We start from the raw sequence: 19089 nt of genomic DNA on the forward strand, positions 1-19089 counted from the left end.
AGGGAGGCAGCAGCAGGCAAAGCGGCCAGGCAGGAGCCGGGAGCACACAGGATCGCAGCCCAGGTGAAACGGGGCTGGGACCAGGTTCCTCCAGCCCCAGCCTTGTACAGGACAGCGATCGAGCGATCCACCTGGCCAACCTGACCTGCACGTCTCCCTCAAGCTCTCCTGCCACCAAGGGCTCCAGCAGCTTTTCCCAGTCTCCCCACCCTGCTCCTCACTGGAAGTGCGAGTGGAGAGTCTCCCTGGGAAATACTGAGGGGCAGGAGCCAGTCCTGGCTGTCCGGAGGGCTGAAGTCAAGGAGGATGCTCCACCTCAAGGTGTGACCACCTGCTGGGGTGGGAATGGGCACGTTCTTCCAAATCACGCTCCCGGGCACCTCGGCTGCCCCGCAGCAGGAGATGAGGATGGTCCTTCCCACAAGACCACCCTGCCCTTCGCTCCATCAGGCATGGGGACCCATCGCTTTCTCCTCATCTGCCTCAGCCCTTCCCAAGGCAAATCCTGACGCACCTTCTGCTGGCCCCACCCCAGACCCTGCCAGCTGTGGGGTCAGGCCCCCCACGAGGGGCTAAAAACCTGGGGGGTCATTCCCACTGTAAGGGGGTACAACGCAGACCCAGGGGAGCCATGAACATGTGACCACGCAAGCAGCTGCACTCCCCAACGTGTTTAATTCTCACATACACACGTGGGGCAAACCCCCTCGCCGCCGGTGCAGAGCGCCCACCGGCTTCACCGAGGCTTTGCCGCGCTGTGCCAGGGAGCACCCACTGCGCGTGGGAAGTCCGGTGATGGTGGAGAACGGGCAACTTCAAAACAAAGAAAAACCAGGAGAGCCCAGAGCGCTGCTGAGCACGGGGAGCCTGCTGCCACGGCCCCGACGCCAGATCCGGCTGCACCAGCTCCGGGCTGGCGCCGCTGCCGCTGCCCAGCCAGAGCGAGTCAGTAGCCTTCGTCCGCCCAGGTGACCTCGTAGTCCGGATACTCAGCTTTCAGCTTCTCCGTAGTCACGGAGTGGTCCGCTCGCCCAAAGCCCTGGCAGAGGAGAGACGGTCCCGAAGTAGAGCCAAGGCGGTTACCACCCGCGGGAGAGCTCGGTGAACCCCTGGGGCGGCTCACCACAACCAGAGGCTCTGGCAGCAGCCCCCAGCAGCAGAAGATGCCGCCGAGCCCGTGTCTGTGAAAGACCGACCGGCTCCAATCCCTCCGTGGCAGCAGCTCAGACCGTGGGCAGCTCGGCCTGGCTCCAGCTGCCGGACAGCGACGGCACCCAGGCCGGGGGACGGCGCCACCCCGGCGCTGCGAAAACCGGCACCGGCATCACCGATACCCTGCCGGGGGCAGGCAGAGGGACACCAAGGGGACACGGGCCCCCCAGGCCTGCCCCGGCAGCACCGCTGCCCTCCGGCTCGGCCCTTCTGCTCCCGAAGGGATGCGGTGCCGGTTTGGCCACGAGCAGCAGGACCGGCACGGGCACTTGTGCCGCCGCCGGGAGGGAGAAGCCGCGCCCACGGGGGGTCCCCGCACCCCGCCGCCCCCGCGGCGCGTCGCTTACCACCGAGTACCCGTAGACGTGGATCCTCCGCTCCTCGGGGCGGTGGGAGAGGCGGCCGCCGCCCAGGCACTCGCAGCCCAGGCCCTGCTGCGCCAGCTCCTGCGCCGTCCGCTCGAACAGGTCGGCTGCGGGGGGAGGGAGCCGTGGGGCGAGCGGAGGGGGCGCGGGCGGGCACGGGGACCCGCCGCCTGAGCCGCCGCCCGCGGTCGGCCCTCCCCGGGGCAGCCCCTCGGCAGCGCCCGGGCCCGGCCGCTGCCGGTTGAGGGCGCCGCGGCAGGGGGGGGGGCAGCCTCGGCCGCTCCCCTCCGTACCCCCGGGCGGGCGGGACGGAGCCCCCCCGCGCAGCCCCACCGGGGATCCCGACCCCCCCCCCCCCCTCCCGCTCCCCCCGCACGTCCCGGCCCGTCTCGCCCGAGCCCGGCCGGCGGTGCCGGTGCCCCGCGCCCCTCACCGTGGTACTCGGCCCAGCCGTGGCCCCGCACGACGTCCTTCCCGGGCCCGCCGGCCGCGCGCACGCGCACCAGCACGTACTTGAAGACGCCGCCGCCGTCGATCTCCACGTCCGGCACCCGCGACAGCGCCTCCGCCGCCGCCGCCGCCATCGCGCCCGCCCCGCCGCCGCGCCCCGCCCCTTCCGCCCCGCCGGCCAACCAGCGCCCGCGGGCGCCCGGCCCCGCCCCCGAGGCCCCGCCCCCAGGCGGGGGCGGAGCCCTGCCCGCAGCCCGGGGCGGGCCCCGCAGGCAGCTGCGCGCCGTAACGGGCCGGGGAGCCCCGGGGCTGCCGGGGGCGGCGGGGGCGCCGGGCGTCTTCTCCCGCGGCCTCGCACCGGGGCGCCGAGGCCCGTCCGTGGGGAAAGCGGCGGCGGGGAGAGGGGCCCGGCTGGGGAGCTGGGCCGCGGCACCCTGCCTGCAGGCCGGCGGGCGGGCAGGGCGACAGCGCTGCGTGAGCGCGGGGCTGGGCAGGGCCGTGAGGCAGCCCCGGGTGAGCAGCGGGGCGGCGGAGAGCCGGCGTGGTGCCAGCTCGGCCTTGCCCCGCCTCTGCCCCCCCCTTCCCTGCCGCCCCCTCGGGCAGCCCCGAAGCCACGGCCCCGCCGCGATCGCTGCCGGGCACGCAGCACCCCGCACCGCCGGCCGCGGGTCCCCCCGCCGCCCCTCTGCCCCGGTTAGACCCCCCCCCCACGCCTGCCCCCCGCCGCGCCGTGCCAGCCCCATGCGGATCCTTCACCCCCAGCCCCCGGACGTGCGGCTGGGCTCCCCGGCAGCACCGTGGCCGCCCAGCACCCTGCCCCGGCACCCCCGGGCCAGGCCCGGCTCCACGGCCACTGTCACCATCCAGGGACCCCCCACAGCCCCCGCGCCGCATGCAGGGACCGTACCTACAGGGTAGGTACCCAGAGACCTCACGGTGTGCTGGGGGGGCACCCAAGGGAGCCCTATAGACACCCTTATAGGGTTCCCCCTGCACCTAGAGATCGTACAGTAACGTGCTCAGGACACAGAGACGCGACGGGAGCAGACACCTTGTGCGACCCAGCTCCCACCCACGCACCCTATAGGGCCACGGCTGCAGGCCCTGTGAGGCTGCCAGCAGCACCCATGGACTTGGTGTGGCCTCAGCGGTGCCGCGGTGCTCCGCGGGACCCCGGGCGCTGGGGCACAGCCCAGGAGGGCTGGGCAGGGCCCCGGGCGCAGGCAGGGTGCGTGGGCAGGCGTGGGGGGCTCTGGGTGTGCAGGCAGCCGGGCCGATGGTGGGCAGAGGCCGGGGGGGCCTGGGGTGCCCCCGCCCTGGCCAAGCACCGCTCACCCTGAGGGGACTCTGCAGGGTCTTGCCAGGACGCTGGCTGGGACCTGTGTGCCACGGCACACCTCGGCCCATGCTCCCCTTGCCCCACGGCCTCCCCCAGCCTGGTCCCCCCCTCCCCGCTCTGGCCGTGGCCCCCCCTCAGCCAACGCTGGCCGCCCGCAGCCCATCGCAGCCTCCTGGGTGCCGCATCCGAGAGGAAGTCCCCGTCCCACCGCGCTGACTGGGCAACACCTATCTACAAAGGGGGGCGACCCGGGGCTGCCGGGGAGGGTCCCCACCCCGTGTTCACATGATGTCGTCCAGGAGGTTGGGGCTGGCCACCCAGTCGAGGGTGCGGGGCTCGGAGGCTGCCATGATCATGCACATGAACTGTTTGCCTGTCCTCTTGTCGATGGGGTAGATGGTGGTGGGGGTGAAGCGCTTGTTGCTCTCCACGAAGTCGCAGAGCTGCTCGTAGACGGCGGGGAACTCGTGCCGCAGGAAGACGCCGCGGATGCGCAGCTCCCGCTGGATGTTGATGAAGCAGACCTCCCGCGCCTTGCGGCCCTCCTCCCCCTCCTTGTCGATGTCTGCTGTGCCGGGCGGGGGCGTCAGGATCAACGTCTCCATGTCCCGCTCCTTCTTCAGGATCTTCTTCTCGGGGCTGGAGGAGGCTAAGGCCACCTTGGCGTATTTCCTGACCGTCGGCACCTGCGTCTTTGGCGACGGCCTCTCTGGCACTTTTTGGGTGACGGCCACGGTTACATTCAGGAGGAAACATTCGTCGGGGTCGTACTGGTTGCCCGTCTCCCGCAGCTCCCGGGCGTACTCCCCCAGGTTGTCCGAGTAGCTCTCCAGCTCCCGCAGGGACAGGTAGGTGGGGGACATCAGCAGGCTCTCCAGCCCAAACTGGAGGAAGTTCTCGGCCGAGCCGGCGTTGGGGAAGCCCAGGAAGAGGACACCGCGGCCACGGGAGAGGTAGCCCACCTTGGCGATGCGCGAGAAGGCCTTGTGCACCTCGGCGTTCTCCCGGCAGAACTGCAGGACGTGGCGGCAGACGCTGCCCACGCGCCCGTAGACGCAGCTCTCCTTGTGCGTGTCCCAGTCCTCGCGGCGGCAGTGCCGGGAGCAGTAGTAGGTGTAGCAGCTGTGGCACGACTTGAAGTAGAGGCAGGCATTGAACATGGTCTCCGTCCGCCGGCACTTGGCGTTGGAGCACATCATCATGTCGTCCTCCTCCGCACTCAGGTCAGGTGAGCAGTTCTCCGGCGACTTCTCAAAGGGGCCGACAGACAGCGAGGCAGGCGGTGGGCGGGGGGCACTGGCACGGGAGCTGGGACCCGGCTGCTCCTTCGTGGGTCGGGGTCCCTCGGGCACGCCGGGGGGGACCCTCCTGCCCTCGCCCCGCCGGGGGGGCCCCGGGGTGCTGCTGCTCAGGAGCTGCTTGAGCTGCTCGGCAAGGCTGTCCCTGTCCCCGGCGCGGTGGCCTGGCGCCGGCTTGTAGTCGATGACGAGGTCGGTGATGAGCTCGTCCAGCTGCTCCAGGCTGCGCTGGCGCCCCGAGCCGCTCTCCCTGGGGACGGGCTGCGGGGCACAGGGCACGGCGTAGGGACCGTGCTCCCGCCCCGCGTCCAGCACATCCCAGCTGGCCGAGCGCCTCTCGCTCCTGCCCAGCCCATCGGCGCGGATGTCGTTGTCGGTGATGGTGATCTCTGGTGTAACGTACCAGGAGCGGCCCGGGGGGCCGCGGCCACCGTCGGCGTGCACCCTCTCGAGGATGGAGCTCTCCGAGAGGGACAGGGCGGCGTAGCGCTTGGGCGAGCTCGACAGGTTGATCACCACCGGCTGCCGGCGCTCCTCGGGGGATAAGGCACGGTGCTGCTCCTGGGCGAGCAGGTTCTCGTAGCTGCGCCCGCGCTGCAGGACCTCCTCCCTGCGCGCTGCCGGCGCCAGGATGTTATCCCAGGATTTGGAGTAGTGCTGGCTCTCCCGGCCCAGCCGCGGGGGGTTTACACCGTAGCTGGCGTGCCAGGAGGAGAGCATGGCCTCGCGCCCGGCCGGCTGCGGGGCGAAGCGTGACACCTGCAAGGTCTGGTAGGGCAGCGTGCTCCGCTCGGGGCAGTACCAGTCGCTGAAGTGCAAGGGCTGGGCACTGCGGGGCGGGGGGCACGTCCGCGACAGCACCTCCCGCTCCCGGTACTTCCCGTAGTCCTCGGCGTAGAAGACCCGGGCAGAGGAGCCGAGGGCCGGGTATGTCCGTGCATCCTCAGTGTAGAGGGTTTTAACAGGGGTGCCGCGGGGGGCGTAAAAGCGAGGCTCGTCCCCATAGAAGGCGCGGGCGGGCGCCTCCTGCGCTGGGTAGCCCCGCGCCTCCTCCACGTACAACGTCCGGGGTGGCACCGTGTGGACAGCGGCTTTGGCCGGGTCCTCGGCGTAAAAGTGCTGGGGGATGCCGTGGCGGCCAGGGTAGGGGTAGCTGGCATAGCCGGAGCTGCGGAGGGGCATAGCGGGGCTGGGGCACCGCGCTGGCTCCTCCGCATAGAAGAATTTGGCGGGGATGCCAGGGGCCGAGAAGGTCATGCAGCCCCTCTCGGGGTATTCCCTGAAGTCCCGCGAGGCCGGCACTGGCACCGTCTGGTACGCCAGCGCCCGGGGGTCCGCCTCGTAGTACTCGCCAGGGTAGGGCAGGAGCGGGGGGTCCCCGCTGTACGAGTCGCTGGGGGTGGGTGTGCGGGACGCAGATGCCTGCCTGCTCCCCGGCACTGCCAGGCTGCGGGCAGCCCCAGGCGCCCGGGGCCAGCGCGGAGGTTCCTGCCGGTTCTGGGCTGCCCGCAGGCTGCGTGCTGCGTGCACCAGCACCGCCTCGTCCGGCTTGATGTCCACCCGGCACTTGACGTGGGGGCTGGCGCCCACCTTGGCGCCTGGCCCCTCCTCGAAGCAGTTGCTGCCCAGGCAGAGCGGGGAGATGCGGCTGATGCTGCTGCGCTGCGGCTGCAGCTTGATGGGGTGCACCTCGTTAGCCAGCGCCCGCAGGGGAACCTGGGTCTCGCGGCGTGGCGAGAGCTCGGGGCGAGAGGGCTCCCGTGCCACCCGCAGTGCCTCCCGCCCGCGCCGGGCTGGCGGCGGCGACGCCGAGACGGCGATGGGCACCGGGGTGAAGGTGGACTTCACCCGCGGCGCGCTCTTTGAGCGGGCACGTCGCTTTGGCTCGCTCCTCGGTGGGGGGGCTCTGCCGGCGTAAGGGTCCGGCTTTGGTGGTGCCCGCCTGCCCAGCGGCCCCGGTGTGGGCTCGGTGGTGCCGGGGCGTGGGCAGGGGTGCTCCATGGCCGGGGGGGTGCCCAGCTGCTCGTCCAGCGACTCGAGGAAGTCAAAGCTCCTGCAATGGCGCTTGTTGAAGGGCTGCGGCTCGCGGGGCAGGGACGAGGACATGGAGGCGTCACATTGTGCCAGGGGCTGGCAGACGATCGAATCCCCGGGGGCTGTGGTGGCCACCTTTATGTCTTGGTACACCGTAGACACCAGGATGTCAGGTGGGTCTGTTCGTGTCATCTTAAAAGCAACTCTTCTCCCACCAGCTCCCCTTCAGACGGCCTCAGAGGAAGGCAGCCGGCCCTGCAAGAGAACAGATGAGGCGCCTAAATCCCGGTGGGGACCTCGGGGAGCCACGCTGGCGCTGGATAAAGCCCCACAGCCCCCAGCTCGGGGCGGGTGTTTCAGCCACCTCTTCAGAAATGAGGGTTTGGGGGCGTCCCAGCCTCTGCTGCTGCTGTTAATAGTCAGGTCCCAGCTGGGGGAAGAAGCTGGAAAAAGGCTCCAAATCCAGGGTGCAAAGAAAGAAGCGGATGGCAGGGCACCTGTAGGTGCACCGGGCACCATGGGGCAGCCAGGGAGGGGTGCCAGCTCACCGCGGGGAGAGGAGGCCACCGACTGCCTTGCCCCTCTTCCTGGGGTGCAGGACATGGGGACCCTCTTGCAGCATCACGGGAAATGGCAGCTCTGAACAGGGCTGGGGTGACTCAACACCAGGGTTTTCCGTAGAGGAAGAGAAACGCGTGCCCGGCCCCCCGCTGTGAGCACCCGAGTGGCTGCGGGGTCTCCTGGGACTATGCATGCCCACGTCCCAGGACATGCTGCACCCAGTCCCAGTGTCATGGGCAGCGCAGGCAGGAGCATCACCCAGGGATGGATACCACGAGCACCCACCGTGGCAGCCGGGAAGCCCACACAGCTCTGGGGCTCCAGGGGGGCAGGAGCCATACCCCCTCCCCATGGTGGCTGCACCCACCGTGGCCCACAAACACCTCTGTGGGGTGGCAACAGTCCCGGCTGCTTGCAGCCACATCGCTCCCTGGGGCTCCTCTGGACCGGCACAGGCGGCACCGGGGGCTGGCACAAGGGTGCCGTGGCCAGTGCCCCAACCCCATGTGACAGCAGCGGCTCCTCCATTGCTTCCCGCGGCTCTGAGCAGACCAGGCCCGGGGTCCCCCCGCAATAACCCCGCACCGGAGGGGCTGTGCTGGCTCAGCACCCGCCGCCTTTGTCCTCTCCTGCATCCTGTGGCCAGGACACGTCTCCTGCCTGGGCCGTGGGCTGGACAGCAAGCAGGATGGTGGCTGCGGCTCCCATGGGGCATGGGGTCTGGCACCCACTGTGCACCAGCGCCGTGCGTCCCACCTGCTCCTGGATGATGCCATGCAGGTGACCAGGGATGGCAGAGCCCCCGACCGCATGGCTCCCCAGCCACACGCGTGACACAGCTGTGTGACAAGGGGGGACGTCAGCACGAGCCCCCCAGAGCGATGCGGGGAGCAGACGAGGCGGTTTGCCCGCAGGACCTGGTGGGTTGTGGCACTGATCTTCACTGGCAGCCCATCAAGAGCTGGCTGCAGGCTGCCGTTGGCACCAAGTGGACGTACAACCGGCTTTGCCCACGGCGGGGACAGCTGGCTGGCTTCAACGCTCATCACATCCTATGAGGGTTTGCTGTTTTGGCCACCTGGCCAAGGGGCCGGGAGCGCAGGTGGGTGCCGGCTGCTCCATGAAACACTAAAGGTACGCGGCAAAGGCCAGCAAAAGGCATTTGGCTTTGAACCGCAGCAGAGGACCACAGGGAATGTGTTGCTGGGAGAAAAGGAACAGACTTTATTTGGCAAGAAGCAGTATCGACTACGCAGAGATGGGGGGTGGGGCTTCGGTTCCCCCTCGTTACTCAGATAAAGCCTGGTCTTGCCCCGAAGCTGGGGGGGATGGATGCTGGAGCTGGGGTGAAGCCGGAAGGTTGGGGGCTTTCTGTCCCCGGGGGCTGTGGAGCCCAGTGGCCGGGGAGAGCTTGATGCCAGGAGGAGATGGGGATCCCGGTGCCTCCAGGGCTGGGGGCGGGGGGGGCAGGTTTGCACCCATAGCGGTGGCTCAGCATCAGTCCTGCTGCATTACAACGCTTGGGAGCTGGGCCGGATCCAGGAGGGCAGCACCCCACACCGTGGCGATGCTGACAGTGGCGTTAGGAAGCCCATCCCTGTGGCGTTGGGGTGGCTGGCAGGCAGGGAACCACAGCCCAGGGTCCTACCTGGTCTGGCGGCAGCAGGGACGGGGTGGGTGGGCTGAGCTGGCCGAGGGCCCTGCCACTGCTCCATCCCAGCGCTGCAAAATAAAAGAGGCACATGAGGGTCCCGGGAAACCCCCGGTCATGGCAGGGGGGCAGCTGCTGGGACCATGGGCCACCTCGGGGGGACATCGAGCACCCTGAGAGATCCCCTGCAGCTGCAGCCCTGCTGAACCAAACTGAACTGTAGCCCAGCAAGGCCACTGTGTGCATCCCTGTGCCCTGGAGACGTGGGGCCTGCACCCCACGGGCACTGGCACGTCCCCACACCTACCCCGGCAGCACCCCACCGCTCGCAGAACCACGCGAGGCCGTGGCGGCTGGGGGACCCAGGGACAGCGTGGTGCTGGCATCCCCAGCACTGCCCGGGGTTGCCATGGTTTCTCCAAATTATTCCTCCTCTGCGAGGACAGCGTGGGTGCGTGGGGAGGCTGCCGGGGCGGCGGCGCTGCAGGGAGCCAGGGGGAGCCGGGACTTTGCGGCACCGCAGGGAGAGCAGAGCGCCCGCAAAGCCGTGGGCATCCTCTGCCCATCGGGGGGGCAGAGCCGGGACAGCCCCACCAACACTGCCAGTGCCGCCACGCTCCCACATGTCCCTCACACTGAGCCCCCTCTGCAGGTAGAGGATTTCGCATCCCCTCTGCTCTCCTACCCCCGGCTGGTGGGCACCGGGTGCCCTGCTTCACCCTCTGCCCTGCCCGCTCTCGGTGGGCACTGGTCTCCCTGCCCAGGGTCTCCACGCTCTGTCACCCTGGGGATTCTGACACCGGCTGGCGGTGCTTGCAGGGCTGCCGATGCTCACTGAGCTCCCTGCACGGGAGCCACCCCCCGGGGGCAGACGGCCCCTGGGGACACGGCCAGGCCCGTGCCCACATCCCCACCCCAGGGAGGGCCCAGGCAGTTTGTCGCAGAGCCCCCTGTGCCCCCGTTGCTGGGCAGGACACACAGACACCTCTGCCCAGCCTATCCCCAGCACAGCAGCTCCCCTTGGCACACCCGCAGTGTTGCTGAGGGGCACCCGGCGGAACCCCCTGTGCCAGCCCACAGGACCACCCCACAGCTCGACCTGGCACCGCTGCGGAGCCCAGTGCCACCCACACGCCTCCAGCCCACTCAGCACCCAGCCCTGCACCCACCGCTGCCCGTGGGGCTCTGCCTGCAGCCGGGGGCTGCCCTTGCTCCCAGCACGGCGCCCCACGCCACCCAGCACGCTGCTCCCGCTGTGCCGCACGTGAGCACCCAGCCTCCGGCAGCTCCGGCCTGTGGGAACAGCTCGAGGGTGCTGGGGGCCAGAGCGACCCCGGGCTGCTGGAGGGGCCTGCGGGAGGCTGCCAGGAACTGGGTCGCTGCCTTCATGCAGCACGTGCAGTCTGTGCAGTGGGGCTGCGCAGTGCCCTGCCAGCGCACGCTGCACTGCCCAGGCACCGCAGCACCCTGCCTGTGCGCTGCCCACCTGCTGCCTGCCCCATGCCCACAGTGAGGGTGCTACCTGCCTGCTCTGCACTGCGTGCTCTGCCAGGACGCTGCCCGCAGCCTTCCCCCACGCTGCCTGCGCACACTGCACCAAGCACGCTGCCAGGGCGCTGCCCACACACTGCCCACACTGCACTGAACAGTGCCAGGGCGCTGCCCCTCAGCCTGCCCCCACCGCCCACACGCTGCCAGTGCGCCGTGCACTGCCTGCACGCTGCCCTCACGCTGCCCGCACACTGCACGGAGCACGCTGCCAGGACGCTGCCCCACGCGCTGGCAGCCCGCTGTCCCCACCCTGCCTGTGCATTGCCCCAGGCTGCCTGCACACACCGCCCCGCCAGCGCGCTGCCCCACAGCCTGCCCGTGTGGCACTGAGCACTGCCAGGGGCTGCCTGCCCCATGCACACAGCAAGGCTGCTGCCTGCACACGCTGCACTGAGCACACTGCCAGTGCGCTGCCCCGTGCGTGCTGCCCGCACGCTGCCTGGGCATTGCTGCACTCCCTGCCCGCACGCTGCCTGCACACATCCCACTGAGCAGACAGGCGGTGCGCTGCCTGCCTGCATGCTGCCTGGGTGCACTGCACCGGGTACGCTGCCAGCACGCTGCCGGCACACTGCCTACACATGCAGTGCACTGAGCACGCTGCCACTGCCCCACCCCGCAGGCAGCCTGAGCACGCTGCCAGCACGCGCTGCGCTGCACTGAGCTCACTGCCTGCGCGCGGCCCTGCCGGCACTGCCAGCACGCTGGCAGCACCCACACTGCCCCCAGCACAACAGCAGTGCCTGCATCTGGAAACACGGCCAGGGCAGCGTGTCGTGCACACGCGACCGCCATGCTTGTGCAGATGACGCTGGAGGTACTGCCGGCACTCTGCCGCGGGCGCAGGGCCTGCATGTGCTGCGCCGTGGGCACTGCCAGCCCACAGCCCCGCTGCGCGCGGGCCTGTCCGTGTGTGTGCCAGGAGGGCGCTGATGGCCGACGCTGCCTGTGCGCACGCTGCCCGGGCACTGCCTGCAGCGAGGGAACTCGCTACCCTCCCGGCCCCTGCCCTGTGTATGTGGCAAATAGACACTTCCCCCTCTGTGCCACCCCCAGGGCACCCCCCAACACACACAGCGCCCTGTGCCCCTACGGCATTGCCCCTCCACACGTCCCTGTGCCCGCCCTGCCCGGTGCCCTGTGCCCCAGCCCATGCCTCCCAGCCTATGTGCCCCTGGCACCCCCCACATCCCCTCCCGGCCCCTGCCCTGAGCCCCCCAGGCTTCCTGCACACACAGCTGCACGGCCACAGCCCCCCTGGGTACCCCAGCACCCTCCGCGCCGCCTGCACCCCTGGAGGGGTTCATCCTGCCGGGGGGAGAGGCACCCCCAGCCCCAGCCCAGGAGGCTACCCCCGGTGCTGGCGTCCGGGTGGGGGGTGAGCAGCACCCCAGGGGCAGCAAGGGACGCCCCGGCCCCAGCCCGGCCCCCCTCTCTGCCGGCCAGGCCCCGGCCCCCCGCCCCGGAGGGGCACCCGCAAACGGGCAAGGCCGGGGGGCAGGGAGGCTGGGGGGACCCCGGAGCCGGGGGACCCCGCGTGGGTTTGCAGTGCCCGGGCCGGGTGGGGGGTGCGTGGGGCGGCCCCCGGGAAGGCGGCCGGGGGGAGCGGGGCTGTCCCGGGCGCTGCCGCCGCCGCGCCCCGCAGACCCCAGGGCGGTGGCCCCGGGCACCCCCCACGCCGCGCACCGGCACCGGGCGGCACCGGGCCCGCTGGGCCGCGCAGGGCGCTGAGCCCGCCCCGGGGCCGGCATCGCCGGGAACCGGGGCGAGATGGCCCGGCCCGGGCACTGCGGCGGGATGGGATGGGATGGGATGGGGATGGGGATGAGGACGGGCATGGGGATGGGGGACACGGGGGGATGGGGTGCGATGGGTTGGGATGACTCGGCCCGCGGGCCCGGGATGGGGATGGCCCCGGGGGGCCTGGAGGGATGGGATGGGGAGGGCACAGGGGGATGGGATGGGGACGGGGATACGGGGCATGGGGGGAGGGGATGGGATGGGATGGGATGGGATGGGATGGGATGGGATGGGATGGGATGGGATGGCCCGGGAGGGTCTCGGGGGGATGGAATGCGGATGTGGAACACGGGGGAGGATGAGATGGGGGCTCGGGGAGGGCATGGGGGGGATGTGATGTGATGCGATGGTCCGAGGGGGTCGCGGGGGGATGGCCCGGTCGGGGTCCCCCGGGAGTACGACAGGCCCCAGCCCCCTGCCCGGGCCCCCCTTACCTGCTCCGCGCCCGCCGCCCCGGCGGCCCCTCCGCCGCATCCCCGCCGCCGCCGCCGCCGCCGCGCTAGGCTCGGGCTGCCGCCGCCCCGGTGGCCATGGCCCGGCCTGGCTCCGCCCGATCCGGCACGGCACGGTCTGGTAGGACACGGCTCGGCTGGGCACGGCACGGCTCGGCCCGACGCTCCGCCGCGGCCGCCCGGCTCCGCCGCCGCTTGTTTTCCCATAAATACGGCAGGCGGAGTTACCGGCCGGGGCCGGGACCGGGAGCCACCCACCGGCGCCGCCCCCGGCCCCGGTCCCCATCCCCATCCCCATCCCCATCCCCATCCCCATCCCCATCCCCGGGCCCCGGGCCTTGGTCCAGCTCCGCTCGGCCCCGGCCCCCATCCCCGCCCCCGGCAGCATCCCCCGCCCACTGCGGGACCCCCCGGACAGGGTCTGGGGGACCCCCGGCGCCCCCGTGCCCCTCTCCCGGTGCCATCCCTCGGGGGGGTCCCCCCGCACCCCGGGTGTGGGTACCCGCCGGACCCCCGGTGCCCCCAGACGAGGCACCGGCGTCTCCCGGAGAGGTGCCGGGGGTTCGGCCCCACGTCGTGCGCCGTGAGCCCACGGCCCCTGCGGGGAGCCGTGCCCTTGGGGACCCGCCGGTGCCAGCAGCCCCCTGGGCCCGGCCCCGCCGGCCCCGCGTCCCGCCTGACCTTGGCACAGCACGGCGGCCCTGCCCGGCCGCGGCCAACCGGGCAGCGAAATCCCCCGGTAAGCTCCTCCGTGGAGTGGCCTCATTTTCCCGGGGGCGCCGGGGCCGCCTCTGCCTGCGGCGGCCGGAGCCCCGTGGGGGGAAGCGACGCGACGCGACGGGCAACGCGCCGAGACTGGCGAAGGCGGCGTCCGACGGCTCTCGGCACGCAACGGCCCCAGCGCCGGAGCTCTGCCTCAGTTTCCCCATCTCCCACCTCCTTCAGCCAGGCTCCGCTGCCCACAGCCCCGAAGGCACCAGTGGTGCAGCAGCACCTGTGGGTGCCCCGGCAAGGGGCCTTGGCACTGGGGACCCGCCGGGAGCTCAGGCGGCCCCGAGCCCAGAGCTGAGGTCTGCCGGCCTCCGCGTGTCTCTGCATGGCGGGTGTGTACCGGGATTTGCTTGATTCCAAAATCCTCCGTAGCCAAGACCCTTCCCTCCCTCCGCTGTGGCACCGGGAGCATCCTTCTGTGGTCTCCCATGTCTGCACCAGGCAGAGGAGCGCCGGGGTGAGCACAGGGTCTGCAGCACGCTGGCGTTGCCGTGACTCCTGCAGGAATGCAGCCTGCGCTGATGCATTTTGCCCCAAAATGCCCCCTGTGCTCCCAGGGACGCTGTGGGCACGGCTGAGCCCAACTGGGGCCAGCAGCACGCACCCTGCCTGGGACTGGGCTGAGCCCCAGGAACTCATCGCACAGATGAGCAGGGTGCAACAGCTGGGTGGGGGGAGCTGGGGAGCAGGGTCAGCTCGTCCCTGCTGCGCAGACGGGCCAAGCCGTCCCCCGCCACCTTGGGGCCACGCTCAGCTGGGCCCCACTGTCCCCCCCAGCGCTTCCATTTTCCTTCCTGTAGGTTGCAGTGGCTCAGGCTGCCAGTTTGGCTGCTCCCGCTGCCCCCGGCTTCCTGCCCCCGCGGTCCCCACCGTGCCGCTCCATCTGCTCCCCGCCTGCTGCCGGCCCCATGCCAGCCAGCCCCGTGCCGGAGCTGAGCACTGGCGAGGCTCGTGACGTGATCGCTGGTGCATGTGGGAGTGTGGGTCAGGCCAGCTCGCTGTCCAGCGTGGTGCCAGGGCACCCATCCCCCATGGGTGCAGTCACCCAAATGACGCAGGACCCCAAATCCTATGGGAATGCAGGGAGTCCCAGCACGGAGGGTGCTGCCAGGTGGGCACAGAGATGCTGCCCTGAGGGCTTCCCCCACGGTGCCACCCTCTGTGGCCCTGGGTGACACCTGCGTAGATTGAGGTCACCCGTCCAGAGCTCTGCACTTTGGGGTGGCCACGGGGCCTTGGCTGCCCGAGGGCAGGGGACAAGCAGGCTGGACTGTGTGCCCCAAGCTCCATGGTGAGGGGCAGTGGGACCACTGCTTCCCCCTGTGCAGCTGCTATTTTAGGCTGGAAAGTGCTGAGGGATCCAACCGGACCATAGGCACGTCTCCATGCCACCGGAGATGGCAGCGCCATGGCATGTGCTGAGGTCACTGGGGCTGTGGACACCTCCTCCTCCTCCTCCTCCTGGAGCCAGGGGCAGCCTGGGGGAGAAGAGAAGGGGAAGATCCCACAGGAGGAGGATGGAGCTGAAGGCTGCAGCTGTGCTGGCTGTTCAGGACTTGCTGGGAGCCGGGCAGAGGGGCTCTGGCAGCAGCTGACACCTTCCCCCGAGCACTGGGGCATGCTGCTGCTTTGGGCTGTGACACCACCGGGCATCCAGTCTGGGGCGCCCGGGGCGGGGGGGGGGCAGCCCCAGCGCAGCCCCATGGGTGCTAAGAAGCCCTGGGCTGGCCCTTGGGCAGGGGTGGGGGGCTGCCGCCTGGCCTTGTGCCCGCTGCCCACAGGGGGTGGCAGCCACTCGGATGGAAGGGATCCCCTTGGCACAGCCACCGGCAGCAGCCCCACATGGGCAGCAGGGCTCTGCGGGGAGGGACAGGACTGTCCCCTACCCCTGTGCAGAGGACAGTGGTGTTGGGTCCTCGCCATGGCTGTGCACGTCCGGGCTTGTCCCTGGCCGAGCTGCCGGGGGCCTCTGTCCTGCTGGTGGGGGACACGTGAGTGGCCAGAGGGATGACACAAGCCGGGCTCGTTTCTGCAGCCCTGCAAGAAAAAGGCCAGTCCAGCGCCTGTCCCCAGGCAGGAGCAGCTTCTGTCCCTGTGTCTGGGGTGTGTGGCGCGACTGTCTTGCCATGGGTGGCCATCAGGGCCAGGAGCATCCAGGCTGGGCCGGTGCGGGGGCAAATCCCCTCTTCTGTTGGGATTTCTGCCTGCTCGGTGCTGGGTCCTCCCCCAAGCCCAACGGGGAGCGGAGCTCTGCATGTGCGCTGCATCCCCGTCACTCCCCGTTTCCCCACCAGCAGCATGCTCCTGCCCCGGTCTCTGCTGACAGCAGCTGGGGAGAGCCCCCCGGTGCCTCGCAGGCGACGGTAGCTGTAGCTGTTCACACTAATCCTTCACCTGTAGCTGTTCACGCTAATCATTCACCGACTGCCGGCACGCACGGTGCTGCCGCACGCCCTGGCTCTGCTGGGGAGGACTGGAGTGGGCAGCACAGGCTGGGGCTGAGGGTTTGGTTTGTGCATTTCCCTGTCACCATACGCAGTGTGTCCCCGGTCACCGTGTCTGCGAGTGACAGACTTGGTTCTGCTGTGCTCCGGCCAAGGGGGAAACCGAGGCACAGAGGAACAACATGCCCACAGGTCACAGTGGGGGTCCGTGGCGATGCTGGGCACTTGGCCAGCCCCAAAGCAGGCCAGACCTCGGCTTGGGGGGGACGTGGGGGCTCACATCTGTCCGACACTGCCTGCGAGGCTGGGGGGGGGGGGCATCTCGCCAGGTCTCCCTGAGGACCAGTCCACCGGGGACACGCAGAGAGCTGGGGACACAGGGCCAGAGGATGATGCAGACAGGCAGCGCCTGTGGGCCACACACCACCCCTGTCCTGGAAGGCCACCCATCCCGCCGTGGCTGCAGCGGAGCTAGGTGCCTCCTTGCCGCCATCCTGCCGGTCCCGGTGCCGGTGTCACCAAGAGCCCCGCTCCGCCCCCGGCTCTCCCGCACATCGCCACCGGTGCCTCCTTCTGACCAGCACATCCCCGCAGGTACCGGGGAGCGGCTGTGGGGTGAGCCGGCTGAACCAGCCACAGTGCTGCGTGGCAGGAAAATGGAAAAAAACCCAAAGGTTTCGGGGCTGGCTGGTTTCATCAGCCGCCTGCCCGGCCCTGAGCCCTGCTCTCTCCCCGCTCGCTCGTGAGATTCATTACCCACCTGGCTCAGGATATTGAATCTCCTGAGCACCAGCCCCCTGTGCCCCTTGGTGCAGCCCAGAGCAGGAAGGGGCTACCCAAAGCAGGGTCCCCCCATGCGTGCCCCGGGGACGCTGACCCCGGTGGGGCCGGGCACAGCTGCAGAGGCCAGTCCCCAAACCTGCTGGGCCAAGGGCTCTCCTGGCCCCAGCCCTCACGTCACGCCGGGAGTGGGGACTCGCTGAGGCAGAGCAACATGGCAAGGGACAGGGGAGGCTGGTGAGGACCACACAGACATGGGTGGAGGGGGACAGCTCTGGCCGTGCCAGTACGGGGCAGTTCGGAAGCTAGAAAGACCTTGCTGGGCATTTGCAAAATGCTGTATCACTCTGCAGGAAGGCCAGAGCCTCACCGGGGAAGCAGGTTACAGGCAGGATGAGGCAGGCAGCGAGGGAAGGCCTCCAATAAAGGGGTTTTCCTAGGACTCCCCCAGCTCCAGTCCGGCAGTGGGACTGGGACACTGGTGTGGTGGTGTCAGGGGAATCCAGCATGGCCGGATTCCGAGGGATTCTGAGGGAGCAAAAGGAGCTGATTCCTCAGAGAAGCTCAGAAAGCAACTGAGGAAAAATAACTTGAAGGACATTAAACACAAAGAGACGATGTCTACCTCTGCCACGTGTGCTGGGCTAATTATTGAGAGATGGGGAGATGGTGCATCCTCACCCACATGGACCCGCCTTGTGCTGAAGCTGCAAACCCACTTGCTCATCCCGATGGATCGGGCAGCCAGGCTGGTGCAGGTCACGCTCTGGGACCTGCTCAGCAGGACCACAGCAGGCTGGAAGATGCCAAGCAGCCAGCGCGCCTCGAAAACGCCCAACCTGGGGAGACAGGGGCCAAGCTGCCCTCCCACAGGGTGCCCTCGCAAGTCCAGGGGACAGGGCAGGCTAATCCTGCCCCGTGGGTGCTCGGGGCTGTCCAGGGCAGTGACATGGCAGATCCCTGCCAGCAGCACGGGACCTGCTGCTGCCTGGCACGGAGGTTCCCACGTCCGTTTTGTTGGCGAAAGGCCGGGAGGCCCTGATGGCACAGCGCTGAGTCGACAGGGAGGCTCGCAGCCCCTGCGTGGGCTGGGCAGCTCAGCACGGGGGACAGCGATGGGAAGCGACAGAGCGGCACAGGCAGCCGCCAGCCTGTCCTCGGGGCCACCCGCGAGACGGAGCCCAGCGTCAGGGCGATTGCGCCTGCGGGGTGACGGCTCGGCGAGAAACGGGGCCGGGGCGTGACTCGAGCTGAGTGTGAGCAGCTCCGGTGAGGCAAGCGAGGAGACGGCTTCTGCGTCTCGCTTGGCTTCCCGAACACAGCAGAAACATCCACACGACCCGTGTGCAGGCTGTGGGAGCGGGTCTGGTTTCCATACTGAGCATTGAGAGGTGACGCAGGATCCGTGCCGTGCCACCCGTGGCCTGCGCTGCTGTGTGAAGGGGAGGCGGGCAGGGGGTGGCTGCCAGCCCCAGGCTCAGCGTGTTGCTGGGTCGCTCCCCGCGGGTGCTGCAGCCACCGAAGCAGTGTTTACCAGGGTGAGGGCTCCAGCGCTGGGGGAACGGTGTGGGGCACCCCAAAACGGGATGGGGGAGCTGTGGCACCCACCTATGGCCACCTTATGGGAAATGGGGGTGATGGGCGCCCAGCCCCTCGCCGTGCCCCCAGGGGCCGTGGGGAGAGCCCATCTGGGGACCTACGTGCAACATGGATGGCACAGGGAAGGTGTCGGGGATGCTGCGCAATGCCCCACCCCCTCCCACGCCGCTGCATTTACAGCAGGGATTAATATTTGATACCTTCCCTTCACCCCGGGCTCATCACTCCCCGGTTGCCGTCCTCGCTGTGTGGGCAGCCAAGGCGGGCGGCACAGCCCATTGGGAAACACGGCAACCACTGCAGGGCCAGCGGAGTGGCTTTGCGGTGGCCAGAGCTGGGGGCTGGCAGCCTTCAAGCCCCCTCCCCTGCCCGTGGGAAAGCGATGAGGTGGGGACAGCACAGGCGGGCCTGGGGGAACAGGGCAGGACAGGGCAGGACAGTGTCTGGCGTGGGCAAGGGGAAGACCTCTCCCCCCACCCCACCGCAGGCACCACCACTGCACGCTGCTGCGAAATCCCCCGTTTCCAAGGCAACGTGGGGATCCCACAGCTGGGAGCGAGGCAGAGCTGGGACGGGACGGGACGGGACGGGACGGGACGGGACGGGATGGGACGGGATGGGACGGGACGGGACGCTCGCTGCTGCCCTGCCTGCCTGCTCGCTTGCCTCTCGCTGCTGCCTGCTGGGCACGCCGCAGCTCCCGTCTGGGGGTGATGCTCCCACTTTCCCTGAGCGAGGAGCAGCCGAGCTGGCTGGTGTCAGCCGGGTGCAGGGGGGCCCTC

At 69.9% G+C, this 19089-nt stretch overlaps 2 protein-coding genes across 2 annotated transcripts; both read right to left on the reverse strand.

The window, feature by feature from the left end:
• Positions 1-638: 638 nt before the first annotated feature.
• PHPT1 (phosphohistidine phosphatase 1) lies at positions 639-2184 on the reverse strand. Its single transcript, XM_075519839.1, has 3 exons — positions 2011-2184; positions 1560-1684; positions 639-1039 (listed from the first exon to the last, which is right to left on the reverse strand). Exons 1-3 carry the CDS (start codon positions 2159-2161, stop codon positions 947-949), a joined length of 369 nt encoding a protein of 122 aa, XP_075375954.1. The 5' UTR covers positions 2162-2184; the 3' UTR covers positions 639-946.
• Positions 2185-3647: 1463 nt separating this feature from the next.
• Positions 3648-12857, reverse strand: AJM1 (apical junction component 1 homolog). Its single transcript, XM_075519611.1, has 3 exons — positions 12696-12857; positions 8908-8981; positions 3648-6953 (listed from the first exon to the last, which is right to left on the reverse strand). The coding sequence occupies exon 3, from the start codon at positions 6888-6890 to the stop codon at positions 3648-3650; it is 3243 nt and encodes a 1080-aa protein (XP_075375726.1). The 5' UTR covers positions 6891-6953; positions 8908-8981; positions 12696-12857.
• Between the last annotated feature and the right edge of the window lie 6232 nt (positions 12858-19089).

The sequence above is a fragment of the Mycteria americana genome, chromosome 17 (assembly GCF_035582795.1).
Source record: "Mycteria americana isolate JAX WOST 10 ecotype Jacksonville Zoo and Gardens chromosome 17, USCA_MyAme_1.0, whole genome shotgun sequence".
NCBI lineage: Eukaryota > Metazoa > Chordata > Aves > Ciconiiformes > Ciconiidae > Mycteria > Mycteria americana.

What these genes read in the sequence shown, in the direction of transcription:
- AJM1 (XM_075519611.1), bottom strand. Translation starts at nt 6,890, where the DNA reads ATGACACGAACAGACCCACCTGACATCCTGGTGTCTACGGTGTACCAA.
- PHPT1 (XM_075519839.1), bottom strand. Translation starts at nt 2,161, where the DNA reads ATGGCGGCGGCGGCGGCGGAGGCGCTGTCGCGGGTGCCGGACGTGGAG. An exon ending in CGGCTGGGCCGAGTACCACG is followed by an intron (nt 1,685 to 2,010) that starts GTGAGGGGCGCG and finishes CTCCCCCCGCAG; the next exon opens with CCGACCTGTTCGAGCGGACG. An exon ending in ACGTCTACGGGTACTCGGTG is followed by an intron (nt 1,040 to 1,559) that starts GTAAGCGACGCG and finishes CTCCTCTGCCAG; the next exon opens with GGCTTTGGGCGAGCGGACCA.